This window comes from Pleurodeles waltl, chromosome 3_1 (genome assembly GCF_031143425.1).
Source record: "Pleurodeles waltl isolate 20211129_DDA chromosome 3_1, aPleWal1.hap1.20221129, whole genome shotgun sequence".
Classification (NCBI taxonomy): domain Eukaryota; kingdom Metazoa; phylum Chordata; class Amphibia; order Caudata; family Salamandridae; genus Pleurodeles; species Pleurodeles waltl.
Window position 1 is genome coordinate 1,527,064,261 of NC_090440.1, and position 24,563 is coordinate 1,527,088,823.

At 45.9% G+C, this 24,563-nt stretch overlaps 1 protein-coding gene across 1 annotated transcript in view; it reads left to right on the forward strand.

Annotated features, from left to right (window-relative positions):
- Positions 1-24,563, forward strand: part of SMPDL3B (sphingomyelin phosphodiesterase acid like 3B) — a 166,634-nt gene that overhangs the window by 68,884 nt on the left and 73,187 nt on the right. The window contains exon 5 of the mRNA XM_069225108.1: positions 16,203-16,375. Within this exon, the coding sequence (XP_069081209.1) occupies positions 16,203-16,375 (173 nt within the window). The remainder of the gene's footprint in view (positions 1-16,202; positions 16,376-24,563) is intronic.

Consider the following 24,563-nt stretch of genomic DNA (forward strand, 5'->3'; position numbering starts at 1 on the left):
GTGGCTACGGCGGACGGAGCAACTTATTGTATGGTGGTCAGAAGGGCAGCTGATGTCCTTGGTCTCGAGCTTCCCACTGTAGAGGTCAGGTCTAATTTCCTGACGGAGGTGCTTCAGCCTGGGGCTTCTACTTCAGAAACCCTTTTGCCTTTTAATGAAGCCCTCACCGATGTCCTTTAGGGTACATGGTCCAAACCCAACAAAGGGGCTCCTGTGAATAGGACTATCGGCCTGCTCCGAACGACCCTAAATTCCTGTCCCAACACCCCAAGCCTGAGAGTCTTGTTATCCAGGCTTCCTCTTCTTCAGGCGCATTCCCTTCCGCACCCCCGAATAGGGAATCCAAAAGGTTGGAACAGTTTGGCAAGACGTTGTTTTCTCCCTCCAGTCTTGCGCTGCGGTCCGTGAACACTGCATGCCTTTTGGCCCGCTATACCCACACTTTGTGGGATACGGTTGCGCAAGTCCTGCCACAGATACCAGAGGAGGCCCGTGCTATCGTCTCCCAAGCTGCGAACAATGGGAGAGATGCGGCAAAGTTCACAATCCGTTGTGGGCTGGACACAACCGACTCTCTGGGCAGATCGGTTGCTACGATGGTAGCCTTCCGACGCCACGGCTGGTTACGTACTTCTGGGTTTTCGGGGGATGTCCAACAGTCACTCATGGACATGCCCTTTGATGGCTCACGTCTCTTCAGAGACAAAGCGGACTCGGCCTTGGAGAGATTCAAGGATTCCCGGGCTACGGCTCGGTCCCTTGGTCTTTCCTCTTCCCCTCGCCCACCACAGTCCGCTTTTCGCCCCTTTCGTGGCCACGGAAGGGGCTCCCTGTGCCTCGCACACTGGTCAGCCTATGCGTGGCCGGGAACGCGGAATCCCACGTGGCCATGGGACAGGGACCCAGAGGTCTGTCCAGTCCACCTCTGCCCCCGCTGCAGCCTCCAAGCCCTCCTAGTCCATCCCCTCACTTCCATCCAGTTGGTGGCAGGATTCCCCATCACCTGCCCCACTGGGAACATATCACCACGGACAGGTGGGTTTTGCAGATTGTTCGAAAGGGCTACTCCCTCCCTTTCGAATCTACTCCACCACCCATGCCACCATCCTTCAATCACCTTCCAGAGGATCATTTGGTGCTTCTCCGCTAGGAAGTCGCAGCTCTCTTGGTCAAGGGAGCTATAGAAAAGGTCCTTGTGCCAGAAGTAGGTTGTGGTTGTTATTCCCACTACTTTCTAATACCGAAAGAAGGACAAGGGCTTACGTCCTATCCTAGACCTTCGGGACCTAAACTACTTCCTCAAGAAGGAGAAATTCACAATGCTCACCCTGGTTCAGGTTCTGTCTGCCTTGGACCCAGGAGACTGGATGGTAGCGTTGGACTTGCAGGACGCTTATTTCCACATTCCCATCCTGCCTGCCCACAGATGTTACCTACAATTCGTGGTAGGTCACGAGCACTTTCATTTTACCGTGCTCCCCTTCGGCCTTACCAGCGCCCCTCGGGTGTTCACAAAAGTGATGGCGGTGATTGCAGCTCATCTGCGCAGGTTAGGGGTTTCAGTCTTCCCCTACCTCGACGACTGGCTGTTGAAGGCGGACTCGCCCCAGAAAGTCATCTCCTACCTTCAGACTACAGCAAACCTCCTGCACACGCTGGGGTTCACTATAAATGTGCCGAAGCCACACCTGACCCCCTCTCAGTCGCTCCCTTTCATCTGAGCGGTTCTGGACACAGTGCAGTTTCGGGCTTATCCTCCCGAAAAACGAGTCCAAGACATTCAGGCTATGAGTCCGATCTTTCAGCCACGGTCTTGGGTTTCGGTGATACTAACTCTGAGGCTGCTGGGCCTCATGGCCTCCTGGATCCTGCTAGTAACATATGCCAGATGGCATATGCCGGTTCTGCAGTGGGACCTGAAGTTCCAGTGGGTGCAGCATCAGGGGAATCTCTCCGACCTGGTCCAGATCTCGGAGTGGACTCCGAAAGACCTGCAGTGGTGGCTTTCAAATCCGCATTGGGTTCACAGCAGATCCCTCTCCCTTCCCCAACCAGATCTCTCTATAGTGACAGATGCAACACTTTTGGGTTGGGGTGGCCACATGGGAGAGGCGGAGATCAGAGGACTCTGTTCTCCAGCGGAGTCGGGGCTCCATATCAATCTGCTGGAGCTATGGGCGCTCAGGCTTGTGTTGAAAGCATTCCTTCCCTCTCTCAAAGGGAAAGTGGTGCAGGTGTTCACGGACAATACTACAGCCATGTGGTATTGCAACAAACAGGGCAGAGTAGGCCCCTGGACCATTTGTCAGGAGGCACTACGCCTCTGGACATGGCCGGAACATCAGGGCATTACCCTGATGGTTCAACATCTGGTGGGTTCCCTCAACACCAGAGCGGGCGAACTCAGCTGTCGATGCACAGCCGATCACGAATGGCGTCTTCATCGGGAGGTGGCGCAAGGTCTCTTTCGGCAGTGGGGAGAGCCTTGATTAGATCTGTTCGCCTCCGCAGAGAACGCGCAATGTCAGCTGTTTTGCGCGTTGGAGTTTCCAAGGCAGCACTCGCTCGGAGATGCTTTTCGTCTCGAGTGGAACTCCAGCCTCCTTTCCGCCCTTCCACCTATACCTCTTCCGCCCAGAGTTCTCAAGAAAATCAGGAACGACCGGGCCCAAGTCATCTTGGTGACTCCGGACTGGGCACGGAGAGTTTGGTATCCAGAGCTATTGAGCATGTCCATCGATCCTCCACTCATACTGCCTCTTCGGGCGGATCTTATGTCGCAGCAACAGGGGAAGGTTCTTCACCCGAACCTGTCCAACCTCCGCCTTCAAGAGTGGAGATTGAGCGCCAACAGTTGATGGCTTTTGCCCTTCCACCCGAAGTTTGCAATGTTATCTTGGCAGCCAGGCGTCCATCAACTAAAACTGTATATGCCTGTCATTGGAATACATTTGTGGCATGGTGTACCAACAAATCTGTTGATCCCATTTCTGCCCCTCTATCCGAGGTTCTTCTGTTCATTCTTTCTTTAGCCCACCAGGGCTCTGCTTTGAGCACCCTTAAAGGGTATTTATCTGCCATTTCGGCCTTTCTTAGGCTACCTGATCAGCCCTCACTCTTTAAATCTCCTATTGTGAGTAGATTCCTAAAAGTACTCACCCATTTATTTCCTCCCACTCCATTTATCATGCCTCAGTGGGACTTTAGGGCCAGATGTATCAAGCGATTTTGCATTCGCAAACTGTGCGAATCGCAAAATTTGGCCGTTTGCGAATGCAAAATTGCCTTTCAGAATGTATGAAAGGCATTCGCAGTGCAATTTTAAGGAATCGTTAAATAGCGATTCCTTAAAATTGCGACCCCATTTAGAGAAATGTAAATTGCGATTCTCTAAATAGGAAATCGCAAATATGGGATCCTTATTTGCGATTTCTTAAGCACATGTATCAAGCATTTCCTAAAAGCGAATTGGGCATTTAGGAAATGCAATTACCACCAACAAAAGTTTGGTGGTAACCATGTGCAAATTTTAAAACTTCCTTTGAGCCAATGCATAATTGTCCCTTGCGGCTCCTCACCTTCAAAACTGTCTTTCTAGTCGCTATCACCTCTGCTCACAGGGTGAGTGAGCTACAGGCTCTTTCCTCAAAGCCTCCATACTTGTCTGTCCACCCTGACAAAGTTGTGTTGCGGACTAGGGCTTCCTTCCTTCCTAAGGTGGTTACACCCTTTCATGTAGGCCAGTCCATCACTTTGCCTACTTTCTACGCACCCCCACATCCTTTCCATGAGGAGGAGAGACCCCACCGTCTGGACCCAAAAAGAGTGTTGGCGTTCTACCTCAATCGTACTAAAGATTTCCGGGTGGACGATCAACTCTTCGTTGGATATGTGGGAGCTAAAAAAGGGAAGGCGGTGCAAAAACGTACCATCTCTCGATGGGTGCTTGTAAGGAAATGCCTACTTGGCATGGTTACCCCCTGACTTTTTGCCTTTTGTTGATGCCAGTTATGATTGAAAGTGTGCTGGGACCCTGCTAACCAGGCCCCAGCACCAGTGTTCTTTCCCTAAACTGTACCTTTGTTCCCACAATTGGCACAGCCCTGGCACTCAGATAAGTCCCTTGTAACTGGTACCCCTGGTACCAAGGGCCCTGATGCCAGGGAAGGTCTCTAAGGGCTGCAGCATGTCTTATGCCACCCTGGAGACCCCTCACGCAGCACATGCACACTGCCTCACAGCTTGTGTGTGCTGGTGGGGAGAAAATTACTAAGTCGACATGGCACACCCGTCAGAGTGCCATGCCCACCTCACACTGCCTATGGCATAGGTAAGTCACCCCTCTAGCAGGCCTTACAGCCCTAAGGCAGGGTGCACTATACCACAGGTGAGGGCATATATGCATGAGCACTATGCCCCTACAGTGTCTAAGCAAAACCTTAGACATTGTAAGTGCAGGGTAGCCATAGAGAGTATGGTCTGGGAGTTTGTCAAACACGAACTCCACAGTTCCATCATGGCTACACTGAAATCTGGGACGTTTGGTATCAAACTTCTCAGCACAATAAATGCACACTGATGCCAGTGTGGAATTTATTGTAAAATGCACCCAGAGGGCATCTTAGAGATGCCCCCTGAATACAGTCCGACTCCTAGTGCTAGGCTAACCAGTTTCTGCCAGCCTGCCACAAACAGAAGAGTTTCTGGCCACATGGGGAGAGTGCCTTTGTCACTCTGTGGCCAGGAACAAAGCCTGTACTGGGTGGAGGTGCTTCTCACCTCCCCCTGCAGGAACTGTAACACCTGGTGGTGAGCCTCAAAGGCTCATGCTCTTTGTTACAGCACCCCAGGGAATCCCAGCTAGTGGAGATGCCAGCCCCCTCCAGCCACTGCCCCCACTTTTGACGGCAAGGCTGGAGGAGATAATGAGAAAAACAAGGAGGAGTCACCCACCAGTCAGGACAGCCCCTAAGGTGTCCTGAGCTGAGGTGACCCCTTCCCTTTAGAAATCCTCCATCTTGAGATTGGAGGATTCCCCCAATAGGATTAGGGATGTGCCCCCCTCCCCTCAGGGAAGAGGCACAAAGAGGGTGTAGCCACCCTCCAGGACAGTAGCCATTGGCTACTGCCCTCCTGACCTAATCACACCCCTAAATCTAGTATTTACGGGCACCCCAGAACCCAGGAAATCAGATTCCTGCAACCTACAACAACAAGAAGGACTGCTGACCTGAAAGCCTTGTAGAGACGACGGAGACGATAACTGACTTGGCCCCAGCCCTACCGGCCTGTCTCCAGACTCAAAGAAACTGCACAGCAACGCATCCGACAGGGACCAGCGACCTCTGAAGCCTCAGAAGACTGCCCTGAACCCGAAGGACCAAGAAACTCCTGCGAACAGCGGCACTGTTCAAAAACAGCAACAACTTTGCAACTTTCTTGCAACTTTTAAAGACTTCACTCTTCTCGCCGGAAGCGTGAGACTTCACCCTCTGCACTCGACGCCCCCGGCTCAAGCTCCAGAGAACCAACACTACAGGGAGGACTCCCAGGCGACTACGACCTCGTGAGTAACCCAAGACGACCCCCCTGGATCCCCACAGCGACGCATGCAGAGAGAATCCAGAGGCTCCCCCTGACCACGACTGCCTGGAACAAAGAACCCGACGCCTGGACCAAGCACTGCACCCACAGCCCCCAGGACCAGAAGGAACCGAACTCGAGTGCAGGAGTGACCATCAGGCGACCCTCTGCCTAGCCCAGTCAGTGGCTGGCCCGAGAAGCCCCCCTGTGCCCTGCCTGCACCGCTAGAGTGACCCCCGGGTTCCTCCATTGATTCCTATTGAAAACCCGGACTCCTGCTTTGCACACTGCAACCGGCCGCCCCTGTGCCGCTGAGGGTGTGTTTTGTGTGCCTACTTGTGTCACCCCCCCCCCCCCCCCCAGTACTCTACAAAACCCCCCAGGTCTGCCCTCCGAAGACGCAGGTACTTACCTGTTGGCAGACTGGAACCGGAGCACCCCTGTTCTTCATAGGTGCCTATGTTTTTTGGGCCCTCCTTTGACCTCTGCACCTGACCGGCCCTGTATTGCTGGTGCGGTGACTTTGGGGTTGCCTTGAAACCCCAAAGGTGGGCTGCCTATGCCCAGGAACTTGAACTTGTAAGTGCTTTGCTTACCTGAAAAACTAACCAATACTTACCTATCCCAGGAACTGTTGATTTTTGCACTGTGTTCACTTTTAAAATAGCTTATTGCCATTTTAACTAAAATTGTGTATGTTACTGCTCTAATTCAAAGTTCCTTACTTACCTGTGTGGAGTACTTTGCATTTTATGTACTTACTTCAAATCTTGAATCTTGTGGTTCTAAAATAAATTAAGAAAATATATTTTTCTATATAAAAACTATTGGCCTGGAGTAAAGTCTTTCAGTGTGTGTTCCTCATTTATTGCCTGTTTTGTGTACAACAAATGCTTAACACTACCCTCTGATAAGCCTACTGCTCGACCACACTACCACAAAATAGAGCATTAGAATTATCTAATTGTGCCACTATCTTACCTCTAAGGGGAACCCTTGGACTTTGTGCACACTATCTCTCACTTTGAGTTAATATATACAGAGCCAACTTCCTACACCATTTTAACTAAAACTGTGTATGTTACTGCTCTAATTCAAAGTTCCTTACTTACCTGTGTGGAGTACCTTGCATTTTATGTATTTACTTCAAATATTTAATCTTGTGGTTCTAAAATAAATTAAGATAATATATTTTTTCTATATAAAAACTATTGGCCTAGAGTTAAGTCTTTGAGTGTGTGTTCCTTATTTATTTCCTATGTGTGTACAACAAATGCTTAATACTACCCTCTGATACGCCTACTGCTCGACCACAGTACCACAAAATAGAGGGTTAGAATTATCTAATTTTGCCACTATCTTACCTCTAAGGGGAACCCTTGTACTCTGTGCACACTATCTCTTACTTTGAGATAGTATATACAGAGCCATCTTCCTACAGTGCTTCTTTGCATCAAAATGTGCTATGCTTTGGCCAAGAAGCAACCTCCTGAAGGCTTGCGTGCTCATTCCACCAGAGCAACTGCTGCTTCCACTGCATTAGCACGCGGAGTTCCTGTCCTGGATATCTGCCAGGCAGCTACGTGGGCTTCCCTGCACACGTTTGCTAAGCACAACTGCCTGGACAGTTAGGTCCGTCGGGACCGCTATTTTGGTCGTTCGGTCCTACAGAACTTTCTAGTATGATCTTGGTTCGCAGCCCACCACCGAGGATGGCATTGCTTGGGTATCTATTCTAAGGTAAGGAATCTGCAACTAGAAGTCTCTATCAGATGTACAAGTTACTTACCTTCGGTAACGAAATATCTGGTAGAGACATATTCTAGTTGAAGATTCCTTACCGCCCACTCATCCTCCCCGCTTGTGAGCTGATTTCTAGGGACAGGGATTCCCCCTTTCAGGTCCTTAGCTCTGGCGCACCAATCTCAGTGTTCTTAGCGGCTCTGCGCTTTGGCGTGGAAAGTAAAAAAAAACTTATGTCACTGCGCGAGGACGGCGTCTATATACTACTCTCAACGTCATCACGGCGACCACGACGCCTACGATGCCCGCGGAGCCACCTACCGACGTGCAAGGGTATTGCTCGAAGAAAAATCTCCGGATCCAGTCCGACACCTGGGGGAAAATTCTAAGGTAAGGAATCTGCAACTAGAATATGTCTCTACCAGATATTTTGTTACCGAAGGTAAGTAACTTGTATATTTAGCCCCAACAGGGTGTAGTGCATTACACATTTTCAGGCCTACTAGAATAATATTACAAACAAGGCCCGTAAAACACAAACTACTCCTAGATGTAAAACAAATGTTCTAGCCATGAGAGAGCTTAAAAAAACACTGATTGGCGGGAGGGGTTATTATTTTGGAGTCCCCTTAACCTAGACCCAGAAAGAAAGAGTACATTGTGCTGAATATTTTGATGGTGGTCCCATTATCCTAAGACCACCACACGGTGAGTTATGGGCAAAAATGTTTTGTAAAAGGAATGCCCCGAAAAGCATTATGGGGTGACTTTCTGATTGCAACGAATATTGTAGGGTCTTGACTTTAATGCTCAGAACAGCCTCTAGAGGACACCACAATAAAAATAACATTTGGAAGAAACATGGTCATGCAAATATATAGTCAGCCCCTAGAGGGCATAACCACATGAAAACAGAATGCCAGAAAGTAATGCAGTGTAACCATATATTTAGCCCCAGAGGGTGTAGTGCCTTATACATTTTCAAGCCTAGCAGGCCTACTGCAATAATATTACAAACAAGGCCCTTAAAAACACAAACTTCTCCCAGCTGTAAAACAAAAGTTCTAGCCATGAGAGACCTTAAAAAGACACTGAATGGTGGGAGAAGTTATTATTTTGCCCCCTCCCCAACCTAGTGTGTGGACCTAGAGATGACCTAGACAGAAAGAGCACATAGTGCTGACCTAGACAGAAAGAGCACATAGTGCTGACCTAGACAGAAAGAGCACATAGTGCTTAACGTTTAGGTGGTGGTCCCATTGCCGTAGGACCACCACAGGCTGAGTTATGCCAACAATGTTTTGTAAAACAAATGTCCCACAAAGCACTATGAGGCAAGTTTCCCGAGTGCAGTGAATACTGTAGTATCAGCTCGCCTGCTGTTCCGGGAGAGCAACATTGAGGATTTCTGTGTTTTGCTGTTTAAAAAGCTCCAGTTTGTATATATTTCAACTGCTAAACTGGTACGTAAGTGGTACTCATGTAAAGCGTTCCTGCAATCGAGTTTGCACTATATGAAACTTCAAAAAATAAAAAATACATAAAAAAGAACCCTCCTCCAGCTTGCAGCCTTTGAGCGCAGGCACCACAAAGAAACAGCGGCATGCCCATAAACAAGGAAGAGGAAGAAACAATATACGGCCAAGGAGCAGGAAGCAGAGAGGCAAAAGAAAAAGTAGTGCGCCACACTACGGTATATGGCTGATAGTGCAATAATCCATGTTAACAGGGTTAGTCTCCGAAGAGGTAACAAAACAGCCACAAAGCGAAACAAACGTAAACAATCACCTATGAAATCAAGGGAATTTTGAAAGGCAGGTCAAGGAATGAATGAAAGTGATGGGCGTGGCTAAAGCTCACAGAGTAGATTACAGGCTCGACCTAAAAAATAAAATGAGTAGGGGGTTCCTACTTCTGGGCCTGGTACTGGTTAAGCGCAGGATAGCTATCAGATGGATGTCCCCAGTGGCGCCAATGACCTCAGAGCACTTGAGGGACATGGCTGAATGGGCGAATGCAGAGGAGTGCCCGTACGTAAAACCCACAGCTATAACAAGCTTGCAGATGACCTCCAGGCGTGGGCAGCAATGCTAACCAAGCCTCTGGTTCATCCCAGATACATAGCCATCCTGAGTGCGATTGAAAAAGTGGTTGGCGAAATCAGAATGCTGGATTGTGGAATGGGGAGAGGAGAGTACATGTTACGATCTATAGTGTAGTAGTGTAGAGACATTCCCATCTGATAGATGGTGTTCAGTCCAATTTTAGGGTTATCTTTGTAGCCTTGGGGAGTGGAGAGACCTGTTACTGCACATAAAAGTGGATTTATTGATGGGTTCATGCTTCATACATCTGGCCCTTGGTTCTTTACATATAGTTCATAAATAATAATAATAATAAAACTGTGGAAAGCAAGGTAATTAATAAAAACTGGAATTATGACCACAGATTTTCTTCACAACTGTATATTGAGAACTAATATGACACATTGGCAGTAGTAAAAATAATTCTGCAATTTAGCTGTCTTTCTCTACAAAGTATCACTGAAAACCGTCCGTGTTGCTGCCGTGTTTTCACCTATATGCATTAATTTGCCACCTTTCCCACATAAACCCATAATGTGCTGCAGTATCTGCAAATTTTAAGAAAAAATGTTTTTAGCTCAACAGGCCAAAAGTTAATGAACCTGCTGTAACCACACCGGTGCAATGGTCTGCAAACTTTACAAAAGCTAACCAATCACTTTCAGCTGTTGATTGCTGCATTCAGAAATTTCAAGCGATGGCGATGTTGCTCAAACTGTGCAAACATTCTAATTTGCTGGACTGGAGAAAGGGCTTTTGTCATCAGCAAGAAACCAAAGCCTTACATATTTAAACATAATTCAAAAAGGTGAAATTTCGTGATTTCTTCTTTTATTGTGATTTTTTTGTTTTAATATTTAACCAGATTCATACTAAATCCTATATGCTGTTCTTAAAGCACCTCTTTTTAAAGTCCCAGGCCATTAATCCTAAAGCCTGTCTAAGTGAGACATACATAATATCTAAAACTTGTGCTAGTGTGTTCTGCTGAGTTGTGAATGGAAAGAGGGGACACACAATTGCGCCATACTCTTCCTTTTTGTGCAACATAATTTACTCAACCTAGTCACAAAATTTGGTCCTCCAATACTGCATACTTTCAGTGACCCTGGCAAAAGAGGTTCAAATAAAACACACATTCTGAATAAATTGAAAATGTCTGCAGTGTTTGAGTCTAGTGTGCTGCATTTTAACTTGTTTATTTTAGAGATATGGGCTAGTCAGACACATTCTCATCGTACTTATCTCCTCCCTGTTGTGTGCATGAGAGAACATTCCTCTCCTAAGAAGACGCTTGAATAGATAAATTGGTCAATTATACAGTGCTATTTATGACTGACATATATTTCATTGGTGCCATTGCACTTTTGCACTGGACTGCAACAATGACATCTGGAGTGTCTGAACAGTCCAAAAATGGAAGTTTGCATAGGTGGCTTCATCACGGAGACATGGATGAACGCCTCCTCTGCTCCAGACATCGCTACCGCCATCCCCGAAGGCTACAAGATCTCCAGAAAAGACCGCACCAACCAAGTAGGAGGAGGTGTCGCCATCGTCTTCAAAGACTCCATCAGCGTCACCACCTCCACTGAAGACTCCCCTCTCGCCGCTGAACACCTGCATTTTCAGATTCGCACCGACCCAAGGACCACCCTCAGAGGATCCCTCGTCTACCGTCCTCCCGGACCTCGCGCCTCTTTCAGCGACGCCATCGCCGACTTCATCTCCCCGCACGCCCTCGCCTCACCGGACTACATCCTCCTAGGCGACCTCAACTTCCATCTGGAACAAAACAACGACCCCAACACCACCACCCTGCTCGACAACCTCGCCAACCTCGGCCTCAAACAACTGGTGAACACCGCCACCCACATCGCCGGACACACGCTCGACCCTATCTTCTCCGCCAGCAAACACATCTTCTTCAGCCACACCTCTGCCCTACACTGGACCGACCACAGCTGCGTCCACTTCACATTCCGACGCGAGACCTCCCACCTCCGCACTCAACCCACCCCTCGTCGACAGTGGAACAAGATCCCTGAAGAGCAACTCTTCTCCGCTCTCGCCGCCAACCAACCCACCCTCACCACCGACCCCAACGACGCAGCTCTCAACCTCACAAACTGGATCTCCAACTGCGCTGACAACCTTGCTCCCCTCAAACGCATGCATCGACAGACCAACACCAAAAAACCTCTCTGGTTCTCTGACACCCTCAAAGAATCAAAGAAAACTTGTCGTGCCCTTGAGAAGGCCTGGCGCAAGGACCACACCGCGGACAACATGACCGCCCTCAAGAACGCTACACGCGAACACCACCACCTGATCCGCACTGCCAAAAGGAACTTTTTCACCGACAGACTAGACAAAAACAGCCACAACAGCAGAGAACTCTTCAGCATCGTCAAAGAGTTCTCCAACCCCAGCGCCAGCGCCAACGCCGTCACGCCCTCACAGGATTTGTGCGAATCCCTCGCCACTTTCTTCCATCGCAAGATCAGCGACCTCCACGACAGCTTCGGACACCAGACCCAACCATACACCACTGAACCCGCTTCCCAGGACATCACCCTCAACAACTGGACCCACATCAACACGGAAGAAACCAAATCCATCATGAACTCTATCCACTCCGGCGCCCCTTCGGACCCCTGCCCGCACTTCATCTTTAACAAAGCCGACGACATCATCGCCCCGCACCTCCAGACCGTCATCAACTCTTCTTTTTCTTCTGCTACCTTCCCCGAATGCTGGAAGCACGCTGAAGTCAACGCCCTACTAAAGAAACCTACGGCTGACCCAAACGACCTGAAAAACTTCCGCCCCATCTCTCTTCTACCTTTCCCAGCCAAGGTAATAGAAAAGACCGTCAACAAACAGCTGACCACCTTCCTGGAAGACAACAACCTGCTCGACCCTTCACAAACCGGATTCCGAACCAACCACAGCACGGAAACCGCCCTCATCTCAGTCACAGACGACATCAGAACCCTGATGGACAACGGTGAAACAGTCGCCCTCATTCTCCTCGACCTCTCGGCTGCCTTTGACACCGTCTGTCACCGCACCCTAATCACCCGCCTACGCTCCACCGGGATCCAAGGCCAGGCCCTGGACTGGATCGCCTCCTTCCTCGCTAACCGCTCCCAAAGAGTTTACCTCCCTCCGTTTCGCTCAGAACCCACCAAGATCATCTGCGGCGTACCTCAAGGCTCATCGCTCAGCCCGACACTCTTCAATGTCTACATGAGCCCCCTTGCCGACATCGTACGCAAGCACGACATCATCATCACCTCCTACGCCGACGACACCCAACTTGTACTCTCCCTCACCAAGGACCCCGCCAGCGCCAAGACCAACCTACAAGAGGGTATGAAGGACGTCGCAGATTGGATGAGGCTCAGCCGCCTAAAGCTGAACTCTGAAAAAACGGAAGTCCTCATCCTCGGCAACACCCCGTCCGCCTGGGACGACTCCTGGTGGCCCTCGGCCCTCGGCACCGCACCGACCCCCGCAGACCACGCCCGCAACCTCGGCTTCATCTTGGACCCTCTTCTCACCATGACCAAGCAAGTCAACGCCGTGTCCTCCGCCTGCTTCCTCACTCTCCGCATGCTCCGCAAGATCTTCCGCTGGATCCCCGCCGACACCAGAAAAACCGTGACCCACGCCCTTGTCACGAGTCGCCTGGACTACGGCAACACCCTCTACGCCGGGACCACCGCCAAACTCCAAAACCGCCTGCAACGCATCCAAAACGCCTCGGCCCGCCTCATCCTCGACGTACCCCGCAACAGCCACATCTCCGCACACCTGAGACACCTGCATTGGCTCCCAGTCAGCAAAAGGATCACCTTCCGTCTTCTCACCCACGCACACAAAGCCCTCCACAACAAGGGACCGGAATACCTCAACAGACGCCTCAGCTTCTACGTCCCCACCCGCCCCCTCCGCTCCGCTGGCCTCGCACTTGCTGCCGTCCCTCGCACCCGCCGCTCCACGGCGGGTGGGAGATCTTTCTCCTTCCTGGCGGCCAAGACCTGGAACTCCCTCCCCACCAGCCTCAGGACCACCCAGGACCACTCCGCTTTCCGGAGACTCCTAAAGACTTGGCTGTTCGAGCAGCGATAACCCCCCCTTTCCCCCCTAGCGCCTTGAGACCCGCACGGGTGAGTAGCGCGCTTTATAAATGTTAATGATTTGATTTGATTTGATTTGGGTCCAGCGGCGGCTCCGTCTAAGGTAGAGGAGCGTCGCCCCACTCCTCTGAGCAGTGCAAAAAGGAAAAATAACAGTGTTATTATCATTTTATTTCTCAGTGCCGGAACCAGGTTAGGGCGGGGTGGCGCTGGGCTGTGTCACAAGGAGGAGGAGGTATGTGCACCATAAGTGCATATGACGGTTTGGCAAGCCAAACAGACATGCGCACTTAGCGTTTCTCCACCCGGCTGTGTTGCACAGCCTGGTAGAGAACGTGTACAGGCTCCCACTCCCTGTTGGAGGGTCGAACTAGGTCGCTCAGACCTGGTGACAGCAGCGTCATGATTGGTTTAGGGGAGCCTGGGAGCTTGTGTGCTGCTGGGATTTAGGAAGAGGATGGAGAGGAGATGGAACCTGTCTCCGGACCATATTACAAGTGCCTTTGGATATAATGCACTTGTAATCCAGCAGAGGGGATGCTCATCACGCTTGTGAAGGAGTAACCGGGCTGCCAGACTCTAAGTCCAGCCCTAGGTTTGTAACAAGTGCCTGCGTGCACACTGAAATAATGCAAAGAAAGTGAGTACCCAATATGTTCAACTCCCATGTGGCTTGAGTAAATATGGTTACCTCATGCCATGAGTTGCTGGAATTTTGATGCGAATGCTCGCTTGCGCCATACTTTCTGATACCAAAAAGATCATGTATTTTGGCAATAATATCGAGAAAGCTGTGTTAAACGCATTTACAGCAGCCAGGACCTTGATTGCAATTGCCTAGAGGAGTAAACAAAGATCCTACGTCTAGGCATTGTGGAAAGCCTTCAATTAAGTTTAGATGTTGGAACATTCCCTTGGAAGGATATCGGACAGCTTTAAGAAATATTCTGATATACGGACAGTTGATAACACGACAGTATTAATGCTGGCTATAATTTTTTACCATTTTATGTCATTTTTGTTTTTCCTTTTTATTGTTTGTTTTGATTGTCTAGACTTGTTAATCTGACAGGCAATTGCCTCACACTGTAATTTTGTAAAAAGAGTACACTCTTAGAAATTCTATTTGTTATCTAAATAATTCCCACTGTAATAGTAGACTTTTTATATATTTATTTTATTCTGTATGAATCCGTTAAAAACGAATTGGGATGAATTCTTGCATGGTATTGGTACTTTACATGCCAAGAAACTGGGGCTTGTTGTACGGCAGTTGTTCTGTACAAGAGCTGGCATGTGGATACTGATTATTATTGTACTTTGGCAAATGTATAACCCCTTTTGGCAAGCTGAACATCCTTTTCTTAGCAGCAGAAATGTTTGAAGAGTTGTTAACTGGCACACGACCAATGATCAGGGCCGGACTGGGAACCCGCACCAGCCCTGTCAGTGATAGGCATTATGTTCTGCAATGTAATTTAATTCTGGTGGCATTAGCTTTTCAGTGTACATTTGTCACTAGAGCTGTACGCTTAACCAGGTAGAACCTACTTCCCTTCTTTACGCCCTGCGGTGCTTCCAATGTATTGGGCTGGTGGGCAAACCGTTTTTGTATCATCACATAAATTATTTTTTGCTATAGAGTAATATTATTACTGCGTACTGTAGGAAACTCTAAAATATGTTAATAGTTCATTAGCTCACCTTCAGAAGTGCATATAAAATGTATGGGGAATATTTAAGTTTGGCAGGTGGGCCAACAAACCCGTAGGGTGGCAATGGTCTAGTTTTGCCAGCCTATCATATTGCTCATCTTCACCTGCTTGAAGGGTCCTTTTCATTTAAGATTGTAGTGTCACCCCAGTGACGTAACTGACACGGAGGAGGAGTAAAGGTGCAGCACTCCACAGCGGTGGGTTGCAAGTGTTCCCCACTCTGCTGGCTGAACTGCTGTAGCCCAGAAGTCACGTGGGCTTTGGTATTAAAGCTCAGTCCTGTTGGGTGGGGTTAGTGAGAACCGCCGTCAGGACCAGTTAACCACTTACCCCAGTGTCCGTGTGTTCATTGTACGCCAGGCCCCTCGGTGCGTCCACATGATGCCGGCCTACATTTACTCCTGCTACCACCGACGCAGGAGAGCATCGCAAACACTCCTTCCACCCCCAGCGACACAACAAAATGCTCCCACTGAAAATGAAGGAGCACTTTTGGCAAAAATGTAAGACCAGGATGGCAAACGTGTTATGGTGGCCTCCTCAGCATTGTTTTTTTTCCAAAGATACTTTATTGAAATATCTCAGAACAGGCAAAAACACGGTCCGTCAGTTTGTGACAAGTAATCAAACAAATGCCTTGCACTCGGTCCCACAGAGACGCAGGATTTTTTTTTTTTTTAATGAAATCTCCCCCGCCTCCCACCAACATCCCCCCTGCCACATCCTGCTTAAAGGTTACTCAAGCAACGTCTTTTTGTTTGACAGAAATAAACCTCAAGGTGAGAGTTTTCTTCAGATAAAAAAACAATGCCCTTGGCGCTGTTTCTCACAGTGTGTATGTAAAATGGGGAAATGCAGACGTCATTCATATAGGACTACATGTCATAGAAAACAACCATAGTTTTTTATTTCTTGTGTCCCCACCTCTCCAGGTGCATTCTACAGTCAACAGCTGGTGGATAAGAACTTTGCTGGCCGAGTAATTGTCCTAAACACAAATCTTTATTATGACTCCAATAATCAGACTGGTAGTTTGGAGGACCCTGGAGGGCAGTTTGCATGGCTTGAACAACAGCTAAACTATGCAGCAAACACAGGAGACATGGTAAGCCAACATTTGTCTTCCCTTTTTCACGATGTGGATATTTTTATGGGAGATAATTTCAACTTGAATTAATAAAACCTAGGGCCTGATGCCTGTTGCTTCCAAACTACTTTGTACAAAATTTCATCTGAGATATTTTTCAAACGACTTCCCCTGTATGCTTCTCACATGTTCACCTCTTCACTTTGCCTCCCTACCTCTCCCAAAAGCCATCCCCCCCCCCCACTTTTTCATCCACTTCCACAGCAAAGGCACGTGCCTCTAGATAGCACTTTATCCCATTTTCACCTTACAAACCTAAAGAGATCTATTCAACCCCATGTAAATCAAGGCAAGGCTGGCACCCTGAAAACTTAATTGAGATTAAAACTAGCGCTATCTCTCATTCTACCTCCACCAATAGCACCTTGCTAAAATACTTACTTATAAATCCTAGCCCCACACACAGCAGAAATAGCCAACTTCATCTCTACCCTTTCCTTGGATGTGATGCTAAACACAAAAACATAATTCTCCTTCTATCACCACTTGTTTTTACACATCAATAGTAGAGAGCGTCTCTGTCCTCCACAAAGATGGACTCCGTAAAAATTGAGGTGGAGCAAGTATTATGGACAACAGTAAGAGAGCCACGTATTATTGTGGATTACCCGTTCTGCCCCTCCTTCAAAATCCTACCTCTTTAAACATCTCCAAGTAACCATCCAAATGTAGTCATAAACACACCTGTTGCTTTCATATTACTTACCACTCAGCAGGCCATGATACTGCCTTCCCTGAGCAGTTCAGCAATCCCATTACAGCAATGATGATCCATAATTTGAAGATTATCTTGCTAGGTGGCTTTAATATCCCTTGAAATGTATTGTTAGAAGAAACATGCATATTTCACAAACTCATGCACCTTGGTCCTCTTGCAAAAACATATCAAACATAACACCCTTTATGTCATCATCTCCATCCTAAGCTCCTCCTCCTTGAATGCCCAACCAAGCCTGAGTGGGCAGAAAACAATGTATTGTTATTCCACTCTACCATTCTACCCATACACAGAAAAAATCAACATTCACCAATATACTCTATGCAGGGACCCCCTAAAAGAGCTCCTCTTCCAACAGGTATCTCTGGAAATGAAAGCATCAGTGAAATCATCAACAGCGCTGTTGTAGAGCTTACAGACATATACTATGTGATCACCTATAACAGTATTGGCAAATTGGCTCCTCTCACGCCTAGGTCCATCAAGTTAAAACATCCTCCCTCTTGTACACTAATGAGCTCAACATTTGTTTTGGGATATCTAGAAAAATGAGTATGTTTGAAATAAGCTCAAAATTCCGGAACACTTGCAAGTGCTGAATTGGCAGAGAAAAATCCACAAGGGCCTAATTATTCATACCATAGTCAAAGATCTCAAGAGACAAACCAACCAAGACAAACCACTCAACAATGCTGTTTCAATCTATTAAACACTGTTAAACCCTGTGTAAAAGCCAGAACCTCCAGGTTCCAATAAAAACACCACTATCTTAGCTAACTTCTTTTGTAAAAAGAAATAAAAGTACACAAAAAAATAAAAAATAACCCATGAGCTTCAACTCTGCATATTACAACAGAATAGAAGTTTACAAAATGGTCATCCTTCAAACCACCTGACACCCAATCTCTCCTACAAGTAATTGTATCCATCAAGCTCTCAGCATATGCTGACAACCCTGTTCAGGAGCATTATGAAAGCTCACACCTAACAAATACGCCCCCCCCCCCCTTATGCTCAGAATCATCAATACCTCCTTCGAAGAAAGCACATTTCATTCCGTCCTAGAATCTGGCCAAATGGCACTTCTACCGTAAAAATCAATCTTTGACCCGATCATTCAGATTTTTGTAAAGCCTAGACTAGCTTTCAAAGGTCCCTTGCTTGTAAAAAATCATTAAAGAAGCTGCATCTATTAATTTACTTTCCCACGTTGTTGCAAACTGTCTACTAAACTCCTTTCAGTTTTTATTTCATCCCAACTGCAGCACAGAGCAAAAACTAATCAAATTCTTGACAATATTGTAAATGTACTCTATGATGAAATATCAGTTTCCCAGTTCTGCTATACCATTCGTCACCATTCAATAAAATGAGGTATTTTGTAATATATTTTTGTCCAGACTAGGGATTGAGGTCAAGTACCATATAGAGTGCACTTAAAATGGACTCTTTCTGATCTGCTTCTCTACTGATTAAACGTGCCCTTCTCTGCCTTTACATGGAAATACTATGCACAATGATGTAAGATAACATTATCACCATGGATCAGTATGCATATGAGACACAACTGTACCTCAAAATCTCAGATCCATCAGACAGACTAAAACCCTCATTACAAGTTCCCTAGAAAGTTGTCTTCAATTTAGTGCACCAGATCAAAAAACAATAGCCAGGGATCAGAATTCATCAGGCACTATAAGTACCATCTATTGCAATTTTTACCCTAATCATGTGAAACAACACACAGATTTTGGTGTTTAGCATACTAAAATCCACATGTCCAGGTATTTACCAGGCCTTTTTCACCCATGAAATTAAATCAGGTTTAAGCTGCTGATTTTTAGCAGGGGAAAACTCAGAAGGGTGAACTTTATTGCTCCACTAGGCATGATAAACTCTTTACTTGTAATTGCTTCCAACTCGTTCTCCTACAGAACTGAAGTCCATGGCCAGTTCTAAATCGGTCTGACACTCTACACTGGTATGAATAGCATTTTAAACACAAATGACATGCATGTGTGACAGTGCCTATGGAGAGATGAGGGACACTGCTGGAGGATGGCAATGAAGGAATCCATGTAGAAGGAGGCCATTCAGGGCAAAAAAGATTGTTGCACAGGGCACCATCAGCGCTAAAGCTGATCCTGCTGAAACTAGCAATCCCCTATTCCAGATTTCGAAACAGTGTTCAGTCATTAGATTTTTCCTATCAAGATGGCTGCAAAGCTATGCTTTCTGGTCTTCCCAATTGCACAGGAGCAACTTCTAAGTCTATACATAATACAGCTGTTGACAAAGCCCTGACAAAGCTCACACGTGACTGAAACTTTGGCTGTGGTGTCTGGTTGCTACTCATCACCAATTTTCTTTTTGCACTTTATTGCACTTTTGGATGGAATTAAATAAATGTATTTCTACTTTTCCAGTACTTTTCCAGTCTTCTTGTCCGGCTCTATCCATATGGAGTGAAACATGGGAAAGTACATGGATCAATTATGGTATGAAAATGTATGGCTTTTGGGAGTCTCATTGCTTCAGGGCTTGGAAATTAGATCATATATGACCATATCACATTGATTCCAATTTGACCTCTAGTAAATACGCTTAGAAGCTCAAATTTGCTTCAAATTAGCATATATGTTATAAAAAGCCTTACATAGTGCACCCCCCACCACTGCCACTTAAAGGACAAACTGAGATAACCTGAGGTCAAAGACACACTAGAGGTTAAGCTCATTTAATACTGGAAATTCTGAAAACGTCAAAGGCAGTAAATCAGTCCCTCTTATGCCAGGCAGTGGTGATCTGTAATTGTCTTGCTGATACTTTGAGGCTCAACACCAACTTTCTATCCTTCCAGAGAGATTTAAAGACACATCTGTTCAGAATGTACTTCTGAGCCAAGGTAATAGGTTACAAAACAGTGAAATGTTAGCAGAGAGACCAGTGCCTAATTTGAGCTGGTGGTTTCTGGTGCTCGGTACTGGTACTTAATTCTCAACTCCTGCAGTTATGACAGCTGCCACATGGTGGGACTGTTTGTGCAATTTAAAGATGAGCAGAGCAACAATTGCCTATTAATTCAATATACATTAGAAAACAACCAATACCTGCCCCCCAAACCATTCTTAAAGTTTCTAGGGACTCAAACAGTCTGAATTGTCACACTTGTAGCAGTGTGGTGGTTGACGGCTGTGTAAGTACTGTCATTGTCAGTGCTAGCAGTGGCAGTGGGTGGTGCAAGCTGCAGTGGCCTCCTGACGAGGGCCCTGGCACTTATATTTTTTTACAAATTAAGTACTGTGAGGGCCCAGTTCTTTGACGAGGACCTGTTTAAAGATTAAGGAAAGATTGGAGGCTTTGTGGCTTACTACTTACCTGTGTCTTGTTCAATATTTATCTGTAGGTCACTTTTTCCCTTTTTAAAAATGTGAATGATTTCCCATGCCATGCTGAAAACACTATGATTTCCTTATGGATATATGGTATACAGATTGTTACAGCTAGGTCAACCATTATCTTTAAAAATTAGACAATGAATCACCCGTAGATGGAAGCAATTTAACAGAGATGAAACTAGGCTCATATATGTCTAAATCAAGGGGTTAATTTGTAGAAGATGTCTTAAAAATGCTTACGGTGGAAATTAAGGAAAAAAGCCACAAAATTAAATTACCCCCCTCACTTTGAACCATATGTCTTCTATATACCCAGCCACCAATTATTCGATCCATGCTCCCACCCATCCATACTTTCATCTACCCATTCACCCTTGGGTCATCCATTTATCTTACATCCTATCACCCATCCCTTCACTTTTCCATCCACTGCTACACTTTTCCATCCATCTATTATTTTACCTTTCCATCAGTTCTCCCATCATCCATTCACTTTTTTCTTTCATTTTTATCCTTCATTTTTCGACCTTTCAGGCACCTTCTTTTTAACCTTCCTACATTGCTTTCTAGTTTTCTGGAGTGCTTTCTTTCACCTTTCCTTTCAAACATTGAGTCTTCCTTGTTCCTTTCTTTCTCTCCCATTTCTGTGTGCCCATCTTTCTTTCCTTCCTCCTTAGCTTTTTCATAATCTATTACATTATTTATGGCCTGTTGCTTGCAGACAGAAAAGCCCATAAAAATTATCAAAGTTGTAATGGCCCAGTGGCACCCACCTTCTGTAGCTGTTAAAACAAGGGTTTTTGACACAACTGCTGGAAATGTACATAGGTTTCTCTGATTCACAAGCCAGTGTGTATCATTTATGGACTCCTTTCGCTGTGGCTGCAAAATACCACCACTTTAGTTCTTGACTGTATTTAAAAAGGGTTCTATATGGTTTATTGGGTGTGTTATTTATTCTGAGATTAACATCGGGTAATTAATGTCCATGAGAGAGATTGTGTCGGTTTCTCGATAATTGTTATTGCAATAATTTTGCATTATCATTTTAATCTATCTTTTGCTACTTTTCATATATTACTCTGCTTATTCTCTACCGTCCCTCAGCTAAACTAGTTTAGGCATATGGGCACATATTTATACACTGTCTCTTTGACGTAACATTATGGCTTTCTCGTGACATAGTGTCTTCAAGTTACCATGCGTGGTCTTTTGGCGCCATCGTGTGCCAAACTATGAGTAGCACTACGCAATCAGGACTATGTAATGGGTGTATAAAAGGAACGGTATTGGATCAGATCACAAAAATAGAATTTTCAAAAGAGTGGTAATGGGAAGGTTATGCAAGCCAATCGGCCAGTAGTGCGGATTCACACATTAAATAAGCCTCAGAAGCGCTGTATGTCTCAGGCACAGGTGGCGGCTAAAAAGCAGCAACACCCCGACTAAAACACAACACAGAGGGCCCGATTTAGAGTTTTGCGCAGGAGTTACTCCGTGACAGTGGCGACGGATATCCCATACGCCGAAATATGAATCCCATAGGATATAATCGGATTTATATTTCGGGGCGGGATATCCGTCGCCAGTATGACGGAGTAACTCGTCCGGCAAAATCTAAATCAGGCCCAGAATGCTGGCAGGGGTGCTAATGACACCCAATAGGAATGTTATCCGTAATTGTAACATATTACTCAGAATTAACACATAACTTCTAAAAATGAGAATGAAAACTCTAACAACTCTACATACGAGCATTCATTACTCAAAAATGAGTCCCCTACCAAATCTATCCATGGCAATGTCTCAGCGGAGCCAAATGAAGTAGTGTAGGTCTTCTTTCACCAAACCATTTCATCTAATTTTTCTCCTTCTTCCTGTTTTTTGTTTACCCTCAAATATCTGTCCCTGCTACAAATAAAAGTGAAGTGTAAAATACTATGTACACTAGATTGAAATCACCCTTTTGCTCTGGAAACACACTTTAAAGTGTACCACACACAGACTAAAATCCAGGCTATTTATCCTGCATTTGTATTTAATTTATGCATGTATCAAAGTGTCGATCCTTTATACAATACTGAGGATTTCCAGGGATAGGGAAAGAAGAGTAATCAGCATTATGGGCACATTGAGAGGGAAGGACACTACAGATTTTTCAATATATGGGCTCACTGGGATTCCAAAGCCTTTGTTTTACAACATGCTTCCACTGATCTCCAAATTTCAAAGGGCAAACCATTCTTAGGAGGAAACAGATCGAGTGGTTGATCCACAAGAAGATAAATCTCACAGTAAGACAGTGGCACCAACCATGACACCAAGCATTTCATCATGGAATACAAGAACTGGCAACCTCGTCACCTCCAAGAAATTCGCTATACATTTTAAACTCCTGTCCATAGAGGGTATTCCAGCCTGAACTACATCCTAACTAGCTCAGCATTCAAATGTGTAGTGTCGCGCCAGTGACGCAACTGGTCGCAGATGCTACCACTGTAATAGAATTTCAACAGAGTGAAGTTAGTCTGTGTTCCACCCCCATACAACGTGTGAACTGAGGTATGCCCCGAGGTCACATGGGGCGAGTGTATATAATAAACAGGGGTTAGCAGGCGTGGTCAGGGAGAAGATCCACGAGAGTGAGAACTGTGTACGTCCGCCGGCTAACCCGACCATAAAACCAATTGATGGTGTCAGTGTAATTTGTTAGCCGAACTCATACCACCGACATCAGCCGTGCCTCTCTAGACACGGGCAACACAACACACATGGTGTATGCAGTATGCTTCTGTTGGTAACAGACTGACATCAGATCACACACAGCAATTGTTACTGTGCAGACTACTGTAGAACAGTCACAATCTGGCTACCAATGTCATTTGAACAACTCAGTATCTAGGGCCCGGATGTTACAGGGAAAAAATGTTAAGATCATCAAGGAATATTTTGCACAAAATGTCAAGGAAGGGACTACATAGGAAATTGTAGGATGAAAGTATATGGGAAATCATATGGGAGGTGGCAAAAGGTGCCACTAGGGGCACAATTATTAAACTTTTTGTGCTTGTCAAGGAAGCAGTACTTGCCCTACAGCTTGAAGTAGAAACCGAAATAGAAGATGCAAAAGCCAACCATAAAATAGCAGGCTCAAACAATATTTATAAACACATTAATTAAGATGTCATTTTAAAGCTCTTTGACAGGGAAGGAGGAAATTAATATGTTGTATTCGTAACAATAGTACAACAACAAAGCTAGTAAAGCAGACAGGTAATTGGTGCATAAGTTATGTAGTCAAGAAAACAAAAAGTATATTAGAGGAATCAAGGACATCAGGGTTCACGTTCCTTATGGGGAGACAAAAATGATAAGGGTAATAGCAGACTAAAATAACACTCTCTTTTCTAGAGACAACCTATTACCAACAGCAATACGTAACATACTCCCTAAATGCAGAACCAACTTGTGACTGAATTGATTGGCACTTCGTCTCACTAACTCTACAAATATGGATACAGACCCTATATTGCAAAATTTATAGCGGCTGACTACCAAGAACCCTCACCTAAACCTAAGACAAATAAACAATCCTCTCTGCAAATAACACTGAGAAGGGAAACCCACCCAAAGTATCCTCACTCACCTTGGATTTTTCCATTAGCAGTATAGTTATTTGCCCAAAGAATTAGAGACAATAACAGTATTCGTGAATTAGATTTAGGTTTGACACATCACAAGTGGGCATTAGTCACAGCAGCTGTCCTCTGCCTGATGAAAAATAATAAAAAAATACCACAAATATACTTGTGTTGTTACTAAATGAAACTGACAGTTTCCAAAAAGCCTAAAGATTTTGTCTCAACTATATTAATTCAAGGGCTTGCTGCATCTGTGAAACTCATGAGATAGCTTATTCTTCAGAACAGGCTTATAGATTTATCTGAGAAAAGCTGAAAATCTGATACTGTGGGAGGGGCAACATCACCCAATTAAAAGGAGTGCTGGACATACATAGGATTCCAAACTT